This window comes from Narcine bancroftii, chromosome 1 (assembly GCF_036971445.1).
Source record: "Narcine bancroftii isolate sNarBan1 chromosome 1, sNarBan1.hap1, whole genome shotgun sequence".
Classification (NCBI taxonomy): Eukaryota; Metazoa; Chordata; class Chondrichthyes; order Torpediniformes; family Narcinidae; genus Narcine; species Narcine bancroftii.
Window position 1 is genome coordinate 400,760,521 of NC_091469.1, and position 21,011 is coordinate 400,781,531.

The window sequence follows — 21,011 nt, forward strand, 5'->3', positions numbered from 1 at the left end:
TAAGGGATTGCTTAAGGTGATATGTGAGTGGGAAGGGAAGGTTGAGAATCACTACTCGAGACCCAATTGTTATTGAAATATTTTGCTTGAGAAAAATTGTCATTGGTCCATTTCCTTTGGAGTTATGAAACTGTGCATGTAACGAGTTATGATTAAAACTGTGGTTTTCAACCTTTTTCTTTCCACCCACATACCACCACAGAGCACCGATGGCATAGGGAATACTTAAAGTGGTATGTGAGTGGAAAGAAAAAGGTTGAGAACCACTGATCTAGCTGATCCCACTCCCTTTTAGCCGCCATGATTCTAAAGCTCTCGAGGATCATGTGCCTGAGGCAGGGCTTCATCTAATACTGTCCTGTGATTACATAAAATTGGTTTGGTGATGTTGGAGCTCATTTTCTGATACAGTAATGTACATATTCAAAATCAGATTACCGTCATATTTTATTAATTGCATGAAAAATTTCAAACAGTTTCACAGAACATCTTCACATCATGCTTGTTTTTAAACTGGAATAAAGATGATGAACAACATTTTAATACCAGTGTAAAATTGCTGAGCAACACTGAGGTACCAATGATTTTTCGCAGTGGCTCACTGGTACTAAAATGCTGATCACAGTACATGCACTGTGGCGAAACTGTGGTGCCAATGTGGAGAATCTGCAGCAATCGCTGATTTATATCATTATGCACGCTGATCACAATGAGACTCACATAAGCACAACTCTGCTCAAAATTCGCAAGCATTAGTTAAATTTTCTTTAAGCACAAACAAAATTTTTATTCAATATATATATCTAAAATAGAGATTACAATATAAAATCTTTCATCTTCTAATACAAATTATTGTCGACTATTATTTTTAATTTCTATTTAAATTAAGTCAGTCACAGAAAATTTGCAAAGAGAATTTGTCTCAAGCTGTAAGTTGTCTTACTGTGGATTGAAGTACCATATATGCTGAAGCTGGCCATGTTGCAGTGTTGAAATGGGGCTGGTACATCTTCATTCTGTGCCCCAGATCCATTGATGGGCCTTAAATTTTATTATACTTCGTAAACCCCAGAATGCCAAACATCCACAAAATGCAACCTGGGGAAAAGAAATGGAATTCAATGAAAGTTCTACACTTCAGACCTCTTTTTTTCTATATATAAAGTGGATTCTCCTCATGTCAGCAATGATGAAGCTTGTATATTAGCTCTATTCAACACATTTAGCAATTAGTACTATATTTATCTCATTGACTGTGGCAACAATGGAAATGTGCTGTATTCCTTCATTCACTTGCAAATATGTCGCACTGTTCCCAAACTACATATTAGCAAGTGAATATAGGAACATAGGAAACATCCCTTCAGTCCTTCTCTGCCTAACAACCAATTTGGTAAACCTTTGATGCAGTCCCTCTATTGCAAGTAATCTTTCCAAAGGAAGGCAGTCTACACCTACACGCATCATTCCAGTTGGGATCTCACCAGGGCTCTTCACAGTTAGAATGAGATATAACTACTCTTATTCTGGTTTCTTTACAATATTGGCCAACCTGCTATATAGTCATTTGCTTTTCTAACTGCTTTGCTGTACATGCATGTTAAATTTCAGTGATTTGTTCACAAGGCTAGATCAATCCTTTCTGAATGTCTACACCTTTCAGCTTTTCATCAATGAGAAAATGCTGTATCTTACCGTTTTTGAACTAAAGTAGTTCACCTCACATTCTTCTACATATTTACTGCCATGTCCTTGCCTTTTCACATATAGTAATTTGTCTGAAGCCTTATGCATCATCCCACTCCCAGGCTGTTGTTCAACTTTCTATCATTAACATGTTTATAACTCCGACATTTCATCTCTTATCAAAATTATGAAAATAGTTGATAAATACTTGGCATCCCAACAATGACTCTTGTGACAATCCTTCAGTTTCAGTCTCCTAACTGAAGATGACTTGTAATGTCTACTAAATAATCCTCTAGACCCCCACCAGTTAATATAATGTTAACTGTTAAGATCTTGGTGTCTTACACAAGGTCTTATTGATAATTGTCTGGAGGTCCAGATATACAACATCATCTGGTTCAATATTAAAAAAGTGTGCATCTATTGGAAATAAAGGGCAACAGATATTTCAGGCCCTGGGTCTGTCGACAGGTATAAGCAAAAACAGGTAGCACCTGAACAAAAAGGTAGGGAAAGGGAGGAGGAGAGGGAGGGAGGGAGGGAGGGAGGGAGGGAGGGAGGGAGGGAGGGAGGGAGGGAGGGAGGAGCAGGAGCAGCGACTAACAGGTAACAGGTCATGTGGATACAGGAGGAAGGTGAGGAGAGAAAAATGCTGAGAAATGATGGGGAAGAGGGTAGCTCTCTGATCGGAGAAGAAAAGAAAAGGAAGGAGGTGGGGAGCAGGACGACATGAGACAGAGGGAAAGGAAAGAGAAAGGGATTAACAGAAATTGGAGAATTTGTCTGGTTGGAGAGTGCCCAAACAGCATTAACTTCCCTTCCTTCTCCTATCAGAGATTTTCACCGAAGAGTATATGACACTTGCCTTCCTAACATGAGATACTGAGCCACAAACCACAAATGCTGGAAACACTCAGCCTGTTGGACAATTAATGTTTTGGATTTGAGAAGCATCAATTATTTCCTTTACCAGACCTGCAAAGTATTTCCAGCATTTTCTGTTTTTATCTCAGATTCCCAGCATCTGCTTAATGTACCTTTTACCAGATACACACTCAAAAGAAGGATCACAATCTTTTATTTAAACCCAGGTTTGCCAGTTCTGGTTGAATGCATTCCTGTAGATTCATTACTTGACCTTTTGATTCCTGCTTCCAGTAACACGTCACCTCATGTAACCACATTTCCAACTCAATTTTACATTCCATCATCTGATTGGCTGATTCCCAATTTCATACAAACAGTCCTTTCTTCCCCCATTTCCCATATTTCACTTAACACTTAATACACTAAGGTTTTCAAATAACATTTTTTGAAAATATCAGTTTTTCCCCCCAAGTATTCTGACAGTTCTCTTCCACAATTGCTCGCAGCAGGGTGCTGGTGATTGATCTTTAGCTCCTTAACAGACACGGGCATTCCTGAAGACTTGGCAAACCTCTTCATGCCCTGTGCGACAATATACACTAATGACCTCTCACATTCCTTCAAACTGAGAGCATCAGAATATCACCAAACTTAGGAGTCAGCTAAATGGGTTATTGGCTTTCCTAATACTGAATCGTTTCCAAGCATTAAAATATCTCAGATATTCCATTGGACCACATGTGAACTTTTTAAACTTGGTTTCAAACTGCAAGAGGTTAGGGTGAAAGTTGTAAATGGGAACTGTGAGGCTGCAGCTGGTTTGAGGCTGATAAGAAATTATCTCCAGGATGAGTGCTTTCTTTTAGAGCAATACCCTTGTTTCAGTTCTAAGATATTTTAGGATGTACGTGAAATAGTGTAAAATATTACAAATTAATGATATTGATTGCAATGCAGTAAAATCCTTGTTATACAAAATCCAAGCATCCCCAAAACCATCACAGAAAATAAAGTTTGGCATATAAGTTGACCAGCGTAAAAGTCAACCCTTTTTTCAGCCTCATTTTAAGGGTTTTATGGTATATCTGGCGTAAAAATCAACTTGTATTTTCTGACTGTCTGAGGTGCTCCATTGACCAGCGTATAAGTTGACCCCCAAACCTCGCGATATTTGAGATGGGCCATTGACTGGCATATACGATGACCCCCATAGATTGCATGGTGGTCTGCTGGGCATTGGCTGGAGGTGATTGTTATCATGGAGGGTCCATCGATACAACTCATCACGCAACGTAAATATGAAGTGTGCTTTAAGTTGAAAGTGATAGAAATGGCCAAGAAAATCAATAACTGCACTGCTGCAAGAAAATTTGATCTGCACGAGAAGTTGGTAAGAGATTGGAGGAAGAAAGAAAAGCCTTTAAGAAGCATACCAAAAAGACAGTGTTCTTTGAGAAAAGGAATCACTCATTGGCCAGAGTTGGAAAATCACATTTCAGAATCGGTATGTGGACAGAAGCAAGATTGCTACAGAGTCACATAAAATAAGAACATTTACACTGCAGTGACCCAAGTCTCATCCAGACCTCAGTAATGATTTTGAAGCTACAGTAGGCTGGTGTAATTAACAATTCATGAACAAGAAAAATCTGATATTACATTAAAAATCAAAAATTGCACAGAGAGTACCAAAAGATCTTGATCATAAAGTTGTAAGTTTTCATCAGTTTATTATATATAACAGGCAGAAACACCAGTTTGCATTGGCAAATATCAGAAATATGGACAAAACCCACAGGAATTTTGACATGATAGGCAATAGAACAATGGAACAGAAAGGTGTTAAAACTATGCAAACCAGAAGTCCAGGCCATGAAAGAAGCAGGTTTACCATGGTGTTATCGTGCATGGCCGACAGGACAAACTTAAGACCCATGGTAATCTTCAAATGCAAAATTAAACCAAAAATGAATTTCCCTACAGGGATTTTCGTACATTTTCATGAAAAAGGATGATGAAAATGGTGTAAAACTATGGATAGACAATGTGTGGAACAGGTGACCTGTTGGTTTAAGCAAAGTATGGAGTTTGCTAGTCTAGGATATGTTTCGTAGCCACTTAACTGAGAAGACTAAAAGTAGATTAGCACTACATAATACTTATATGGCAGTTATCCCAGGTGATTTGATAGCCATTCGAAGATCATGTGTGTGAGGAATGGAATGCATGGCTATGCAGAATGTTATTTACAAAAGGCGGGACAATGTGTGCTGCATCACTTGATGTGCTGTATAACTTCGTGCTTAAGGCATGAGACAAAGTTAAAGTAGAGACTGTGATAATATCATTAAAATGTATGGTATCTCTTGTGCAATTGATAGCACGGAAGATTATTTATTGTGGGAAACTGCCTCATCAGATACAGACTGGGACCCATATAATGACTGTTTAAACAGTGAGAGTATGGATGTACTTGCTGCCATCTTTGCCTTAGACAATCAAAGCGAGTGTGATCTTGAAGAGTTCGAAATGTGTTGTTTTCAGACAATGATGGCAATTTTGAAGGGTGGCAATTGTGTTGTTGGTTTCATTAAAAATCCCAATGAAAATCTGTTGAAGTCGGGGGTTTTTTTTTGTTTCTCAAGGGTCGAATTATTCGCCAGATCAGCGTGGATTGGATTTTGAGCTGAATTTAAGGTCTCTGAAATATATTTGGTGTATAAGTCAAACCCATTTTTTGAGAGTTTTTTTGGGGGGGGTTCTCACGACTTGAGTTATATGCTGAAATATAAAGTAGGTTAAAAAAAAGTTTTAAATTGGTGCAACCTCGCGGTTAGTTCGCCAATCATGCAACATGCAATCACAAGCAAATGGTAAATTTATTTATCCGGCATCTACAAATTGCCATAGGTGCCAGATACCGAGGGTTTGACTGTATTTACATGGTCAATTATTTATGACATTGTTTTGGTTCATAATTCCAGTTGAGAAACATTCTCGTAGAGTCAGTGATACCTCTTTGTTCTCTGTAAGGTCTTCTCACTGTTTATCAAAAATGGGACAATCTGCATGTTTCAGCATGCTGGCCCAAACCCAGTCTAATGATTTCCAACTTATTGGGCTTAAGGGAAGAAAATACCATTTCTTCTGGAAGTCACAGCTGCTTTCCTGAAAGAGAGCAGATGCCCAAAAGCTTCTGCCTTTCAACTACCTGTTCTGGCTGCTGGCTCTTCGGGGGATGCAGAAAGGAAAGGGAAATTGCAGGCATCTAACTGTGACAGTAAGGCAGTAACATGCCTGCATATATCACAGTTAAAACACTTTGATCCATACATTCTGCTTTGTCATTCTGTTTTCTGCTTTGTCATTACATTGCATTATATAGAGACACTTCAACTTATGGACAACATCATGATTTAACCTAGGCTACTGAATGCTCATGAAGGGATCTCTTTGCCATGCCTGGGAAAAAATCTGAGCTGCAGGTACAGTAGATGAAGAAATAACAGTGATTGCTGGATGGGGGAGGAGTGGTGTTGAAAGAGAAACTTTTTGTCCTGGATTTTGCAGCTTTTCCATGTATCAACATTTCCTGAGCAGCCAAGAGCAATTTGGGAATTCCATGGAAGTACAAAGACCCCCAAGATTGTGGTCAACAGAATGCCACTGTTTTGCAAACTCATTCTTCCGACAGGTCAAATTGCATCTTCTCTCATCATGTGTAAGGTTAAAGAAAAAGACACAGTCCATAGCCCTCCATACCGCTCCCATTCATGTACCTGTCCAAAAAAAAAATTTTTTTTTAAATCATGTGTAAGGTTGAGAAGGTGGTCGTTGAAACTGCGACTGGTTCTCCGTAAGTGGAGAGCTCTCAATTATTGACCCAGTAAGAAAAAGAACATAAGAAATAAAAGCACAAGACCAGGAAACCCCTCATAATGGCTTGACTATGCAATAACATCATGGTCAATATTTCACCTCAGTGCCACTCTCCTGTTCTAACCCCATAACTTACTGCTGCATGGTGGAAAGTGCACTGACTGGCTGCATCACAGCCTGGTTTAGTAATTTGAATGCCTATGGATGCAGAAGGCCACAAAAAGTTGCAAAATAGCCAGGTCCAGGGTCTGACTTCCCTTCTATTACAGACATCTATGTAAGGCACTGCCTCAAGAAGACAGCCAACATCATCAAGGGCCCCCGTCACCCTGGCCACCTTCAGGAAAAAGGTACAGAAGCCTGAAAACCAGCACCTCATGTTCAATAAAACATTTTTTTCTAACAGCTAACAGCCTCTTGAACCCCCCTGGTAGACTAATCATAAAATACTCCAACACCACAAAAAAGGACTTCCTGCACTATTGTAACAACTTTCTTTTCTTGTACTGTGGTACAACTGTCAACATGTATTATCTATCTTTTGTTTTATTATATCTTTTAATTTTATGTTCATGCATATAATTTTAATGTTTATTTTTTAACTAAGTACGTTTTAGGATTTTGGTGTATATGTGCATTGTAAAATGTATGACAATAAACTTATTACCATCTTGAAAATATTTTCTTAATATCTGAAAACCTATTAAACTCTGTCTTGATTTTAATCAGGATTTAACCTCCAGACCCTCTTGGGTACAAAATTCCAAAGACGGTCCTTTGGGTGAAAAAAATATTGTAATTTCTATGTAACATGGCTGATACCTGATTTTGAGACCTGTAGCAGGTTTATCCGTAGTCCATGCAGCTTTTCTATTATGCTAAGAATTTTGTGCCTTTAAGTGTGATTCCCTCTCGTTCTGCAGAACAGTGCAATCCCAATTTGCTTCAACCCTCTTCAAATCCCAGGAATCAACTGGTGAACTTCACTGCACTTCCTCAGCTGCAAGTATATCCTGCCTTTGGCATGGAGGTACTTGCATAATATTCCAGAGGTGGTTTTGCAGCAGGATTCCACATAATTGCTGCAAGAAATCTCTAATTTCATAGTTAAATTATCTTCTCAATTCTTTAAGAGCATCGGAGCAGAAACAGGCTGTTCAGCCCATGGAGTTTGCCCCACTTTTCAATCAGAAGCTGATCCATTTTCCCACTCAGACCCACTGCCCGATCTAATGATCTCATGTGTCAATAGTTCAAGTTTATGATCAACCATTAATACAAGTACAACCTGATGTGTGTGTGTGTGTGTCTGTCTGTGTGTGTGTATAAACATAAACAAATTTTGTTCAATAAATTGTAGAGCATTGGAGGGTGCGACTGAGCAGTTTATTCAGTAATTTAACAGTCTCTCTGCCCATTGGAAGAAGCTGTTCTCAGCCTGGTGGTTCTGGCTCTGATCTGATACTCCTGTATCTCTTTCCCAACAAGAGTAGCTGAAAGATGCTGTGCATGGTGCAAGAGGGATCCTTAATAATTTTGCGAACCCTCTTCCCTCTTCAAACAGCGATCCTGGTAGATGGTTGGGGGAGGGAGATGTCAGTGATCCTCACTGTCGCTCTTATGTTTCTGTGGTTTGACCTCTGATCCAATTCTTTACAGCAACCATACCATCCTGTCATGCAGCCTGCCAGGACTCTCTCAATAGAGCTCCAGAAGAAAGATTACAGGGTGGTGGCCAGTAGCCTTGTCCGCCTCATGAAGTGCAGTCACTGTTATGTCTTCCTGACAAGTGAAGAGATATTGTGTGCCCGGAATAGATCACTACTTCAGTGGAATCTGAGGAACACGGTGCTCTCTCCTCTCTCCATTACCTAATTATTAATGTGTAGTGGAGGGTGGTCATTCCAGGTTCTCCTGAAGTCCACAATCTGCTCCTTTGCCTTGTCCATGTTGAGATTCAGATTGTTATTCTTGCATCATAACACAAGGTTTTCTACCTCTTCTCTGTAATGCCACTTAACATTGTTGCTGATGAAGCCAACTACTGGAGTGGAGGGTCAAGACTATCGCATCATCAGTGAAATGTTTCCACATGAAGTCTCTGGGAGGTGCAGTTTGATGTGTTCCATTACCAGATGCCCGAAGCAGTTCACAATGGTTGAAATTGGTGCCACAGGGCGGTAGTCATTGAGGCCTCTTAGGTACTAGGATGATAATGGCTATCTTGGATGCCCTTGGGAAAGAAGCAGTCACATGTTAATGAAGTCCGTATGGATCTCCATCAGTTGCTCTGCATAGTCCTTCAGTACTGACCAGGTATATTTTCTGGTCTTGCTGCCTTGTGTGGATTCACCTCGGATCCAGTGTATGGGGTGTGTACATCAGAATTTTATTACATCCATTTTGGTACTATAAGTTTTCATTTGCATTAAAGCCCAATTGTTCTCAAACAGACAATAAATTTGGCAAAATTTCAGATTGAAATATCATTAAGGCTTACTTCCACCAACAAGGGGTTCTGCACAAGACCTGAGGGACAAAACATGCTTTTGTGCATTCTCCATTCCTTACTGGAAATTCTCATAGATATGTTTGAAAAGACACTGCTGGCAGCTCTCCATCACAGGAGGCTTTATTACGGCCTTAACTGTCATTTGGGACAGGAAGTAAAAGCATACCCTTTAGCTAAGAGAATTTGGAGACATCACAAGTAACTTTGACCTCCCAGACTCAGGTTTTCCAAGGCTTTTGTTGTTGAAAAAGGTAAAATACTCATTTTTCCTGTAATTTGTTGATTGTTTCTACCATCACTGGATCTATCTAAATGACTGTCGCAGCTTTGCTTCTGCTCGATTCTTTTTTTTTATTTTTTTTAATTTTTCACACTATGAACCATACTGACCAAAATACATACAGACATTTTTCTCTTGAATATACAGTGTCATTTTCTCCCCTTTTACCCTCCTCCCTTCCCTCTCTCCCTTAAACCCCCTCCCCATTCATTCAACGTTCAATCTATATGATACATTAAACCCGTTAAACAATGTCGTCACATAATAAAAATAAACAAGAAATTTATGTCTTCTACTTTTACACACTGGGTCAGTTCATTTCATTGTCTTCTCCTTCTGTCATTTCAGGTGGTGGAAGTCTATGGTAGGATTTCTCTATTGTGTTCCATGTATGGTTCCCATATTTGTTTGAATTCTGTGATGTTATTTCTTAAATTATATGTTATTTTTTTCCAATGGAATACATTTATTCATTTCTATGTACCATTGCTGTATTCTCAGGCAATCTTCTAATTTCCAAGTTGACATAATACATTTTTTTGCTACAGATAGGGCTATCATAATAAATCTTTTTTTGTGCTCCATCTAAATCGAGTCCAAGTTCTTTATTTCTTATATTACTTAGAAGAAAGATCTCTGGGTTTTTTGGTATGTTGCTTTTTGTGAATTTATTTAATACATGATTTAGATCTTCTCAAATCTTTTCCACTTTCTCACATGCCCAAATTGCATGTATCGTTGTTCCTGTTTCCTTCTTACAGCGAAAACATCTGTCTGATACTGTTGGGTCCCATTTATTTAACTTTTGGGGTGTGATGTATAGCCTGTATAACCAATTATATTGTATCATGCGTAACCTCGTGTTTATTGTATTTCTCATAGTTCCGGAGCATAGCTTTTCCCATGTTTCATTCCTTATCTTTATGTTTAGATCTTGTTCCCATTTTTGTTTAGGTTTACAGCTTGTTTCCTCATTCTCCTTTTCTTGCAGTTTGATGCACATGATTGTTATAATTTTTTTTAATTATCATTGTGTCTGTAATCACATTTTCAAAATTGCTTCCTTCTGGTAACCTCAGACTGTTTCCCAATTTGTCCTTCAAGTAGGTTTTCAGTTGGTGGTATGCAAACATTGTATAGTGAGTTATACTATATTTCTCCTTCAATTGTTCAAAAGATAATAATTTATTTCCTGAAAAACAATTTTCTATTCTTTTGATCCCTTTTCTCTCCCATTCTCTAAAGGAAAAGTTATCTATTGTGAAAGGGATTAGTTGATTTTGTATCAATATTAATTTTGGTAGTTGATAATTTATTTTATTCCTTTCTACATGAATCTTCTTCCAAATGTTGAACAGATGGTGCAATACTGGTGAATTCCTATGTTGTACCAATTTTTCATCCCACTTATGTAGTATATGTTCAGGTACTTTCTCCCATATTTGATCTAGATCTAATCTGGTAAAATCTGGTTTTTCCCTTGTTTGATAAAAATCTGATAGGTATCTTAATTGTGCTGCTCTATAATAATTCTTAAAGTTTGGTAGCTGTAACCCCCCTTGTTTGTACCATTCTGTTAATTTATCTAGTGCTATCCTCGCTTTCCCCCCCTTTCCATAAGAATTTCCTTATTATTTTCTTTTGTTCCTGGAAGAATTTCTCTGCTGGGTGAATTGGTAATGATTGAAATAGGTATTCTGTCCTTGCGAAGATGTTCATTTTAATACAGTTTACCCTTCCTATCAGTGTTAGTGGTAAGTCTTTCCAGTGCTCTAAGTCATAATTTTTTCATTAATGGCTGATCATTTAGTTTGTATAGATGGCAGAGATTATTATCCAGTTGTATACCTTGGTATCGAATTGCTTGTGTTTGCCATCTAAATGGTGATTCTTTCTTAAACTTTGTGAAATACGCATTATCCATTGGCATCGCTTCACTTTTATTTGCGTTGATCTTTTACCCCGATACTTCTCCATATTCCATCAATTTCTTAAGTAATTCTTTTATTGATATTTCTGGTTCTGTTAAGTATACTATGACGCCATCTGCAAATAGACTGATTTTATATTCCTTATCTTTTATTTTTATCCCTTTTATTTTATTTTCTGTTCTTATCAGTTCTGCCAGTGGTTCTATAGCTAACGTGAACAGTGATGGAGATAGTGGACATCCCTACCTTGTTGATCTGCTTAATTTAAATTGGTTTGATATACGTCCTTTTATTGTCACTTTCGCCAGTAGTCCCTTATATAATGCTTTAATCCAATTAATATATTTCTCTGGTAGGTTGAATATCTGTAGTACTTTGAATAAATAATTCCATTTTACTCTGTCAAAGGCTTTCTCTGCATCTAAAGATACCGGCACTGTTGGTGTCTTGTTTCCTTGTACTGCATGGATTAATTTAATGAACTTACAAATATTGTCCATGTTTCATCTTTTCTTAATAAATCCTGTTTGATCTAGTTTTACTATTTTTGGTACACAGTCGGCCAATCTGTTTGCTAATAGTTTAGCTATTATCTTATAATCTGTGTTAAGTAGATATTGGTCTAAATGATGCTGATGTTAGTGGATCTTTCCCTGTCTTTGGTATTACTGTAATTATTGCTGTTTTGCATGAATCTGGCATGTTTTGTGTTTTTTCAATCTGGTTCATTACTTCCAGGAGAGGAGGAATTAATAAGTCTTTAAATGTTTTATAGAATTCTACTGGGAGTCCATCCTCTTTCGGTGTTTTATTGTTCGGTAGTTTTTTTTAATATCTCCTGTATTTCTTCTATTTCAAATGGTTTTATTAATTTATTTTGCTCCTCCGTTTGCAATTTTGGTAGTTCAATTTTAGTTAGAAATTCATCTATTTTGTCTTCTTTCCCTTCGTTTTCAGTTTGATATAGTTGGTCGTAGAATTCCCTGAAGTTTTCGTTGATCTCCGTTGGGTTATATGTAATTTGTTTTTCCTTTTTCCTTGATGCCAATATCGTTCTTTTAGTTTGTTCTGTCTTAAGGTGCCACGCTATTATTTCGTGCATTTTTTCTACTAGCTCATAATACTTCTGTTTTGTCTTCATTATGTTCTTCTCCACCTTATAAGTTTGTAGTGTTTCATACTTTATTTTTTTGTCTGCCAATTCTCTTCTTTTAGTTGTATCTTCCTTTATTGCTAATTCTTTTTCTGTAGTTGCTATTTCCCTTTCCAACTGTTCTATTTCCCGATTGTAGTCCTTCTTCATCTTAGTTACATAACTTATTATCTGCCCTCTGTTGAACGCTTTCATTGTGTCCCATAGTATAAACTTATCTTTCACTGATTCCATATTTATTTCAAAGTACATTTTAATTTGTCACTCAATTAATTCTCTAAAATCCTGTCTTTTAAGTAGCATGGAGTTTAATCTCCATCTATACATTCTCGGTGGGATGTCCTCAAACTCTATTGCTTATAACAGGGGTGAGTGATCCGATAACAATCTAGCTTTATATTCCGTTTTCCTAACTCTCCCTTGAATGTGGGCTGATAACAGGAACAGGTCTATCCTTGAGTATGTTTTACGTCTACCCGCATAATTTGAATATTCCTTTTCCTTTGGGTGTTGTTTCCTCCATATATCCAAAAGTTGCATTTCCTGCATCGATTTAATCATAAATTTGGTTACTTTGTTCTTTCTGTTAGTCTTTTTTCCAGTTTTATCCATCTTTGAGTCCAAATTAAGGTTAAAATCCTCTCCTATTAGTATATTCACCTGCGTATTTGCGATCTTCAAAAAGATATCTTGCATAAATTTTTGATCTTCTTCATTAGGTGCGTATACATTGAGCAAATTCCAAAATTCTGAATATATCTGACACTTTATCATTACATACCTCCCTGCTGGATCTATTATTTCCTCTTCTATTTTGATTGGTACATTTTTATTGATTAATATAGCTACTCCTCTGGCTTTTGAATTATATGATGCTGCCGTTACGTGCCCTATCCAATCCCTCTTTAATTTCTTGTGTTCCACTTCAGTTAGATGTGTTTCTTGCTATATCATTTTTTTCTTTCTTCAGTAAATTTAACAGCTTCTTCCTTTTGATTTGGTTATGTATTCCATTTATATTTAAAGTATTTCATACTTTGTTTACCTTTCCTTTCTGTTTCCTCATCACCACTTTCCCTTCTTATCCATTTCTGTTTTCTTTTTTTGAACACACTGTAAGACAACACTTCCAAAACATAAAATATTTTCACTATTCCCACATCTAAAATTCCCTTAACCCCAATAGTCCCTCCCCTCTCTGAGTTGCCCTTTGTCCCTTGCCGGGCAGCCACATCTCCCCTCTCCATTTGGATTGCGAACCTGCTCGCAAGCGTGAACTGATTTTGCAGTGACTGTTATTCTTCCCCACCCAGCCCCCCAGAAAAGATTTTAATCTTCACATATAACAAAGCTCACTCTCTTAATTCTTCCTTCCTTCATTTCTTCCCTTTCTTTCCCTTCTTAGTTCTTACTTATACTTTATTCTTCTTCTTTATATATAGTTTGTCATCATTCTTGTTCTTGTTACATCTCTTCATCTCTCTGTCTGTTTTGTAGGCATTCTGCAAATTCTCGTGCTTTCTCCGGATCCGAGAACAGTTTGCTTTGCTGCCCCAGGATAACTATTTTAAACACCACTGGATATTTTAACATAAATTTATAACCTTTTTTGCATAGGGTCGATTTTGCTGCGTTAAACTCCTTCCTCTTCTTCAGGAGTTCAAAACTTATGTCTGGGTAGAAAAATTTTTTTTGACCTTTGTATTCCAGTGGTTTTTTGTCTTCTCTTATTTTTTTCATTGCCTTCTCCAATATATTTTCTCTTGTCGTATATCTCAGGAATTTTACTGGAATGGATCTTGGTTTTTGTTGTGGCTGTGGTTTAGAGGCTAATGTTCTGTGTGCTCTTTTTATTTCCATTTCTTCCTGTAATTCTGGCATTCATCGGACCCTGGGGATCCATTCTTTTATAAATTATTTCATATCTTTGCCTTCTTCATCTTCCTTAAGGCCCACTATCTTTATATTGTTTCTCCTATTATAGTTTTCCATTATATCCATCTTCTGAGCTAACAGCTCCTGTGTTTCTTTAACTTTTTTATCAAATTCTTCCAGTTTCTTTTTAAGTCATCTACCTCCATTTCTATGGCTGTTTCTCGTTCTTCCACCTTGTCTACTCTTTTTCCTATTTCTGTCTTGACCATCTCTAATCTATTCACTTTTTCTTCTGTACCATTTATTCTTCTTTTTATTTCACTGAATTCTCATGTCAGCCATTCTTTTAATGCTTCCATATATTCTTGATTTTTTTTTATCCATGTACTGTCCCTTCCCTTCATCTTCCATTTCTCTGTGTAGAGTTTGATGTTCTCCCTCCTCTTCCTCTGAGTCCACTCCAGGATCGGTGACCTTTACTTCTGTCTCTTCTGATTTTCTTGTTGGGTTGTTTATTTTGTTGGGTATTTTTGTTTTTATTATTTTTATTAATGGTGTCTTGGTGTTGGTCCTCTTCCTCTGGGCTGGTCATCTGCTGTTTCTCTGATTTCCTTTTTTCACTCTCTTCCTTCTTGTTTCCGTTATTTTCCATATTTCCTGTTGGGAGCCCTGCTGTCGGGTCATTCTTGTCTGTTCAAGCTGTGGAGATCCACTCCTCAGCTGGTCTCCCCTCCCGTCGGTGTTGTTTTTGTCGTGTGCATCGCGCATGCGCGAATCCTTGCGCATGCGTGGTTGCACACTTCTGTTTGGCTCCGTGAGCCATCTTTGTAGTCCTGCACTCGGGGTTTCCACTGACCTCAGGGAGCGGGTTTCTCTCTCCACAGAGGGCCTCTTCATACAGGTAAGGCCTTCACCTTTCTCTTCCGACATCTTTCCTTCTTCTTTTCTTCCTGTTGTTTTTGGTTTTTCTTTCTTTGGTGCCATTTTCTCCACACCTTTATTTTTAATTTGTTGTGATTTGTGTGTCTGTGGCTTTGCTTTTTCTTCACTTTTTTTTTCTTTTCTGGAGAGGGCTGGTATTTTCTTACAGGTCACTACTCCATCACGTGACTCCCTGCTCGATTCTTGAGGTGTCATGACCCAACATGTTGCTGCACAGCTATCAGTGAGGAGCATTCAGCCTTAACACCTTGGGCAGATACAGAACACCCCAGATGCTATGGCTGTCATAGGCAGGCACTGATCTGCTGAGGTCATTTCAAAATATCTCCCGCCCAGAGAGTCTTGGAAAACTGTAGTCTGGGAGTTCCAGGTTATGTGAAGCATCTCTGATGAATCTGGGGACCACACATTATTACAGAATAGAAAGTATGTCATTTGGCCCTTCTAGTCTGTGCTGAACTATTTTTCTGCCTAGTCCCACTGACCTGCACTGACTTCCATTCCACTCCCATCTATGTACCTGTCCACATTTTTCTTGAATGTTAAAATTGAGCCAGCATATATCATTGCAGCTGGCAGCTTGTTCCATACTCTCACCTCTCTTTGTGCGAAGAAATACCCCCTAATATTCCTAAACTTCTCCCATTTCACCCTTAACCCATGCCATCTGGTTTGTATCTCACCTAACCTCACTAAAAAGAAAACCTACTGCTAAAACCTGTGTTCGTCTATCGAATCTCCTCTCATTTTTCAATGCTCCAGGGAATACAGTCCTAACATGTTTACCCTTTGCCCTGTAACTCAGTTCCTCAAGTCCTGGCAACATTCTAGTCAATCTTCTCTGCACTATTTCTATCTTATTAATAATTTTCCTGTGCTTAAATAACCAAAATTGCATACAATACTCAAAATTTGGCCTCACCAATGTCTTATATCTTTCTTTGGCTTGGCTTCGCGGACGAAGATTTATGGAGGGGGTAAAAAGTCCACGTCAGCTGCAGGCTCGTTTGTGGCTGACCAGTCCGATGCGGGACAGGCAGACACGATTGCAGCGGTTGCAAGGGAAAATTGGTTGGTTGGGGTTGGGTGTTGGGTTTTTCCTCCTTTGCCTTTTGTCAGTGAGGTGGGCTCTGCGGTCTTCTTCAAAGGAGGCTGCTGCCCGCCAAACTGTGAGGCGCCAAGATGCACGGTTTGAGGCGTTATCAGCCCACTGGCGGTGGTCAATGTGGCAGGCACCAAGAGATTTCTTTAGGCAGTCCTTGTACCTTTTCTTTGGTGCACCTCTGTCACGGTGGCCAGTGGAGAGCTCGCCATATAATACGATCTTGGGAAGGCGATGGTCCTCCATTCTGGAGACGTGACCCATCCAGCGCAGCTGGATCTTCAGCAGCGTGGACTCGATGCTGTCGACCTCTGCCATCTCGAGTACCTCGACGTTAGGGGTGTGAGCGCTCCAATGGATGTTGAGGATGGAGCGGAGACAACGCTGGTGGAAGCGTTCTAGGAGCCGTAGGTGGTGCCGGTAGAGGACCCATGATTCGGAGCCGAACAGGAGTGTGGGTATGACAACGGCTCTGTATACGCTTATCTTTGTGAGGTTTTTCTTATAAATGTCTTATATAACTTTACCATAACAACCCAACATCTACACTCAAATCAATGAAGATTAATATGTCAAAATATCTTTATGACCCCATCTGTGATGCCATTTTTACAGAATTATGTATCTGTACTCCCAGATCTCTCTGTTCTTCTGCACTTCTCAGTGCCCTACTCTTTTCCATGTATATCTTACCTTGGTTTATCCTTCCAAAACACAACACCTCACCCTTATCTGCATTAAATTCCATCTGCCATTTTGCTCTCATTGTTCCAGCTGGTCCAGATCCCTCTGCAAGCTTGAAAGTCTTTTTCACTGTCCACTACATCTTTGTATCATCTGCAACCTTGTTGGCTGTAGGGTCCCAGCCAATTGTTTTGTCTTTGGTTATAGTCTACAATTGTAGAGTGCTGCCAGCAGCGTCACTAGGGAAGCATCCATACAATGAGTATTGCCGCTCTTAAATGCTGGAGAAAACACAGCAATTTAAGCAAACATTGTGGTGAGTTCCGTCTCTACCCAATCAGAACTCCCAATGTCAGCAGAGTGCAGTGTTCCCTTTAAGCTATGTGCACACAAATGTTCTGCGTGTACAAGCACACTCGCACAAAACAGACCGGGTTAATGAGCACAAACACACAAATGCTTGCTCATTGCTTTCCTTCGTGCATGCACATGTGAGAGATGGGAAAATTGACCTAAAATTATGAACATGGAAGAAACTAAAGTTCATCAGTAAAATGGCTGAAACCAGTTCAAACAGGATAAGTTTGGGGCTTAGGATGCAGGAAAGCAGAGTCAGCACGATTAACATAAGAATCTTCTATCCTTTGTGACAAGACCATAGGACTAAGATAAGGAATGGTAAGGTACAATAGAATGTAGGAAGTTGAGGTAGTCTGGATCAGATAAGGGTCTCCTAGCCCTGGACAGAAGTACCAAGTCATACATTTCTAATTAGCTAACCATACACAGATTTATACATATGAAATTAGCCAACCCTAGATAGAATGAGTCAACTCTGCATATCAAGAGACTGTAGCCCAGAGAATCAGGAAGGTGTGAATAAGGACAATGACATGATGGGACACCCACAGGATACCCCCTGGTCCTCCAAGTGTACTGAAACTGCACGTAGGCAGGAAGAATTACCTATGCCAAACCCATCCAGGGGGCAGAAGAATGTAAGGGGGAGGGCATTCTGATACTGAAATTGACTGTATAAAAGTTGGGTGAGCCCCAGTATGTGTGTGTATTCCCAGGGTAAGGGGAAGCACCCAACTTTGCATTGTTGTAGTAATAAATGTTCTTTGTTCTCAATTTTTGTCTCGAGCAATTTCTTTAAAGGTACTTTAATTCCTAACACACAGCTTAGAGGGAACACTGGCAGAGTATCACAGTAAATAAAAATAAAGGCAACAAACCTGAATGCCAAACTCTTAAGAATTGCACTGTGAATTAGAGCCACATGTTCCAATCTATGTCGGTTTGGGCAAAAATAATGTTACTGTACTTAAAGTACGATAAAAATCTTGTGCATGCCTAACACCAGGAAAACAACAGACGTGCTAATGTAAATAGCATTTAGAGGTGTCCAGTCCAATTTTGTGTCTGGTCCAATTTCATCTGGAAATAATTTCCAGCACAATCTACACTGGGTAAAGTGAAAATTGCACCTCAAAGAAACAGGTGCTATTCATGATGAACCCAATTATTTCAGATTAACTGTGAGAGAGGGAGCTGATGAAAGCAGTCCTACAAATGCTGAATGGATAGACTTTGTGTATGGTAAAATACCACACAACACATAAATTTGAAAACAGAGGCATATGGAATTAAAATGACACTCAAACCCTGGGTAAAAAACAAAAAAAAAAACATGAGACAGCATTGGTGTACCAATTACTATCTGTCCTAAAATAAGTGTGCTAACTGATTGTACAAAGGATATGGAATGGGGAAAACATAATCAATGTTGATGCTTGTAAAACTCAGCAATAGTATAACAGCTTTGAGGGCAGTCCAATAAAAAAATCATAATTAAAAATTCCACATCTCGTGAATTATAGAAGAAAAAAATGCAGGGAAGTAATCTTAATGGTTCAACTTCTAGGAGGTTGCTAGAGGAATGGTATATGGGTTTGTATTTTAAAGCTTTGAGGATATCTGGTCACAATGATAAGAGTTAAGAAAACATGAAAGGACAGTTTATTTGGAAGATTATTTAAAACATAAAGACATCACACTTATTTAATTAGGCCTCAGTTAAATATAGCTAGGAGTTTTAATTCACAAACTCCAGAAAAGATGTAGAGGTCATGATTAAACAGGGTACAAGGGGACATTTACAAGAGGATACCAGGAAATTAGGGAATACCAGAGTGTGGACAAATTGCGCCAGTGGGCTGATATTGCCTCCAACCGTGCATCTTGGCGCCTCACAGTTCGGCGGGCAGCAACCTCCTTTGAAGAAGACCGCAGAGCCCACCTCACTGACAAAAGACAAAGGAGGAAAAACCCAACACCCAACCCCAACCAACCAATTTTCCCTTGCAACCGTGCCTGCCTGTCCCACATCGGACTTGTCAGTCACCAATGAGCCTGCAGCAGATGTGGACATACCCCTCCATAAATCTTCGTCCGCGAAGCCAAGCCAAAGAAGAAGAAAGAAAGAAGATAAAGGGGAGATATTTACAATATATGAAGCTTTAATAGAGAGAAACTATTTCTTCTGATGAGGGAGTTGGTAATGAGGCCTTAGATTTAAAGTAATGGGGCAAAAATAAAATTAGCAGAAACTAGTTAAGAACTCAGAATTATTTTCACATGGAGAGTTGTTAAAATCCAGAATGCATGTCCGAAAAGTGTGGAGTGATCAAATTTTATTGGAAGTTGCAAAAGATAAATACAACCCAGTGACTTGTCCTCATTCACCCATTTTAATGCAATGGCCAGGAAATCACATCAGCAGCTCATCCTCCTCAGAAGCCTGAGAAAATTTGGCAAATGATCTACATCCCTTAACAACATATTTAGGTGAACCATTCAAAGCATGAAGAATACATGTATCACTATGGGAACTGCTCAGTCCAAGACAGCAAGAAATTGCAGAGGGTTGTGAATGTGGCTCAGGCCATCACACATACCTATCTCCACCCACCATTTCCGGCTATAACTCCCACAACCTTGAAAAAGCAGCCAAATTTAAAAGACATCCCAACCCAGCCACACTCTTTTCACCTTCCTTCCCTTTTGTCATGAAGAAGATTCACAAGTATGAGATCATACGCACCACCAGATTCAAGGACAGTTTCTTTCCTGCCATGATCAAAGTTCTGAATGAACATCAAAAGTAGTGAAGTTATGCCTTTGTTCAAAACGGACTGCTCTCTCTCTCTGCACTTTTGCTCTGTGTTGTTCGAAGAGTAAGGTGTCTCACGTATCTGCTTGCAAAACAATCTCTCTCCTGCATCTTTATACATTGACAATATACACAAACCTAAACAAATTAACCATTTGTAAACTAAATACTTAATGAATTAAAAATACAATAAGTATACAAAAATATACAGATAATAAATATTCACAATTATCCTAGTGCAAAAATAAAGTGAATTATCATTAATTTGGGCAGACATTTTGAGGTCAGAGCCTGGTATCTAACTGTTGGAAAGACTATTTTTCTGTATCTGGAGGTGCCTCTCTTCAAGATTCTACCCAACGGTATCAATGAGTTGAGGTTGTGACCAGATTTGGGCTCCCTGCTTGAGACATTCAATGTGCGGTATCCCAGGTATTTCCTTCTTTGCTTGTCTCCCTTTTAAGAACTAACATTCCCCAACTTTTCAGCTTCAGCATCCTAAATCTCAACAACTCAAAAATTAATTCATCTTATACTTTTCCTTTTATGTCAAATGTGACAATTACTTTGAATCTATGGCTTTTGGTTATGAACCTATTCATGAATTTATAGCTGACCTCTACAAAGAAAAACACACACACACAGTGTAGCAGGTTAAGATCTCTACTTTATTAAGGGCTGGAAAGGCTGCTTTTATTCTGTTCAAGTTTCTGCTGTTTTTTTATTTGCAGATTGACTGAGTCAGCCATATGACTAACAATAGTGGGCGGGAACATCCATGCATGTGAATGTCCTTCTTCCCCAGCCTGTTTCTGCTGAGTTAGCTGGACAGCTTGACCAACGCCATTTTAGGTCTGTTGGTCTGATGCTGCCCCAGCTTCTACCCCCGCTAGTTCGTTGTCCTGGGAGTCGCTTTAACGAT

General features: G+C 38.8%; 1 protein-coding gene across 4 annotated transcripts in view; it reads right to left on the minus strand.

Moving 5' to 3' along the window:
- Positions 1 to 429: 429 nt before the first annotated feature.
- agmo (alkylglycerol monooxygenase) overlaps positions 430 to 21,011 on the minus strand; it is a 414,609-nt gene continuing 394,027 nt past the window's right edge. For all 4 annotated transcript variants that reach the window (XM_069913757.1, XM_069913754.1, XM_069913755.1 and 1 more), the window contains one exon: positions 430 to 1,098. In XM_069913757.1, coding sequence (XP_069769858.1) covers positions 1,053 to 1,098 — 46 coding nt within the window. In that variant the 3' untranslated portion in view covers positions 430 to 1,052. The remainder of the gene's footprint in view (positions 1,099 to 21,011) is intronic.